Source organism: Palaemon carinicauda, chromosome 26 (genome assembly GCF_036898095.1).
Source record: "Palaemon carinicauda isolate YSFRI2023 chromosome 26, ASM3689809v2, whole genome shotgun sequence".
In the NCBI taxonomy this organism is placed as follows: domain Eukaryota; kingdom Metazoa; phylum Arthropoda; class Malacostraca; order Decapoda; family Palaemonidae; genus Palaemon; species Palaemon carinicauda.
This window is the reverse complement of record NC_090750.1, coordinates 36,032,205-36,034,704: the sequence shown is the minus strand read 5'-3', so window position 1 is coordinate 36,034,704 and position 2,500 is coordinate 36,032,205. Positions and strand designations below refer to the sequence as shown.

Below are 2,500 nucleotides of genomic sequence, written 5' to 3'. Positions count from 1 at the left end.
CGCCCGTAGTTTCACTTCTAGAGACTGTTCAATAATCCATGTCAAATACTTTTATGAAAAAACCAAGAGAAATAGTTTTCAATAAACTTATTAATTACTTGCAATACTCATGCTCAGATAAAAAAGAGCGATTCATAAATGATTTTACAAATTTTATAAATTAAGAGATAACATCTTATGAACTTTGAATTTTATTCATAGCCAATCACACTGCAGAATACCACGTCCAGTTGATATATTTCTCGAAAAAACTTAAGGAAGTCATCCAACAATCTAATCAAACTAATAGGAATTATTTCTGGCATTTCACTCAGAAACAGAAAGTATCTAGATACTTGAAATGAGAATCTGAAATACATTTATAAAAAGTCAAATTGCAATGTTCACAACCATTTTTGTCCATAGTCCCATGCATGGCAAAGTAATACACTGGAAAAACAAATGGATAAAAATAAGTAAAGTTTCATTAATATTAAGCTATACGTCGTCTTATATCTTACATTCTCCCTATCTCTTGCTCTTCCTTTCTCCCTTTCTCTTTTTCAAACACGACGATCAACGCCATGCTAAACCATGACCACACGCATCAAGGTGTCTTCACGGTCGTTTACACAGTAACTACATTGGCATTGCCCTTCGGCAACGTATAAGCATAAGTCTCTCTCGTTCTTAAAGGTAGAATATCCCTCTCCCACTACGTCTATAACCTAAGAAAATAACGTTAGGAGTCTTGATCCGAAACGGCTTCATGGGAGTCTGGGAAGCGAAGAAGGGGCACTGGTGCTGGGGGTATGTCAGGATGCAAATTAGGGGGTATTTGTGGCAGAGCCGGCGATGGGACGCGTCGGGGATGTGTTGTGCTGGGTGCCGTGTTCGGCTGATGAGGTGTTGGCGTAGTCTGACTCTGGGAGGCTGTTATCGTCTGGATAACTGGGGTCACGCTTGGAATGCTGTTGACACTACCCGCGGCCGAGCAAGCAATACCCAGGCCTAGCATAGCAGAGAGGCCACCGGCGGTACTGCTACTCGATTCCAAGACAAGAGATTCCGGTGGACGAGGTCTACCAGCAACTTTCAGATGAAGAGCAGCGTTGGGAGTGAGACCCAACTCTGCCATGGTAGCTTCACCTTTGACTAGCACCTGTGGAATTTTTTGATATATAGTCATATTGGATCTGAATAATATACCTAATACTATTGATTTGCAAAAAAAAAAAAAAACCCAAAAAAAACAATTTAATTTTATTCCAATATACTGCTTACCTTCTGAAGTAAATTTGAGTTGCGATTACTCGTTCTTTCTTTCTGATGTGTAAACAATAACACGAATAAGAATTGCATCAGTTTAATCAGCATAATGTTTTTGAAAGCTTGATTTGTCCTTTAAATCTGTGTACCAAATCCACACATAGAGTATATATAATCCATATTTAACCACTAGGATTTCCCTTTCGGGGATTTTATGAGCCCTTAAATTTGAGAAAACTGCGCTCTAAAGGTAACATAGCTAAACAAGCTTTTCGTTACGGGCGTTATCTAACCCCTAAAATGATTGACTGTAGATAATTATTTCCCACTTTTTTTTTTTAATAATATCGTTTTATAAGTGAGTATATGAAAGAACATAAAATCGCCAATTAGTGACCTTTACAATATGTATGCAAAATATTTGAATTAGTCTAGAGATTATCCAGTTACTTTTCAAACATCAGCATGGCAATGGAGGAAGAGACAAAGATGGTTAGCATTCTTTATGCTGTACCAAGGGCTGAGAAACTTGAAGATTGCTCAACAGAATATGAACCTAATCCTACAAATGAAGGTAAATACCTTAAGATGTTAAGTAATAGGACAAATTTCCTTGTGGGTCCCCAGAAAACTATTATCCTGTATTCTCACCTACTTTGCTACCATACATATATATATATATATATATATATATATATATATATATATATATATATATATATATATATATATATATATATATAAAGTAAAGGATGTCCAAAAGTCTCTTTAGACTACAATAAAAAAAGAAATACAAAAGCCCTGGATGAGATATCTTAATAAGATTTTTACCACATTGCATGAAAGAGGTAGTGTTAAATGAAACCCCTAGAATAGCTATTGCTTTAGAAAAGCATAATATATGCAATGGTTTATTGAAATGGATACACAGACGAAGTGATACTGTTGAATTAAATATGGGAAAGAGCCGCTGTCACGTTCGCCAATCGGCGCAGGGCTTAAGAAATCTATGGAGACTAGGGCCAGTGTAGGATAAAGGGAAGTGTAGACGACCAACATTTGAGGAAAATATCGATTGTGTAAGACAAGCTTTCGATATTTGTTCTACAAATTCCATTCGTACTGCTGCTCTCAGATACAACAACCACGTTCAACATTGCAAAAGTTCCTATGCAAAGACACGGGACACCAGTGATGTCAAGGAAAATACCACTGATGCCATTGCCTCTATTGATGAGGATATGGCTAGAAC

At 36.8% G+C, this 2,500-nt stretch overlaps 1 protein-coding gene across 1 annotated transcript in view; it reads right to left on the bottom strand.

Annotated features, from left to right (window-relative positions):
- Positions 1–168: 168 nt before the first annotated feature.
- The window catches only part of LOC137619882 (uncharacterized), a 109,991-nt gene continuing 107,659 nt past the window's right edge, over positions 169–2,500 (bottom strand). The window contains 1 exon segment of the mRNA XM_068350172.1: positions 169–1,141. Within this exon segment, the coding sequence (XP_068206273.1) occupies positions 722–1,141 (420 nt within the window). The 3' untranslated portion in view covers positions 169–721.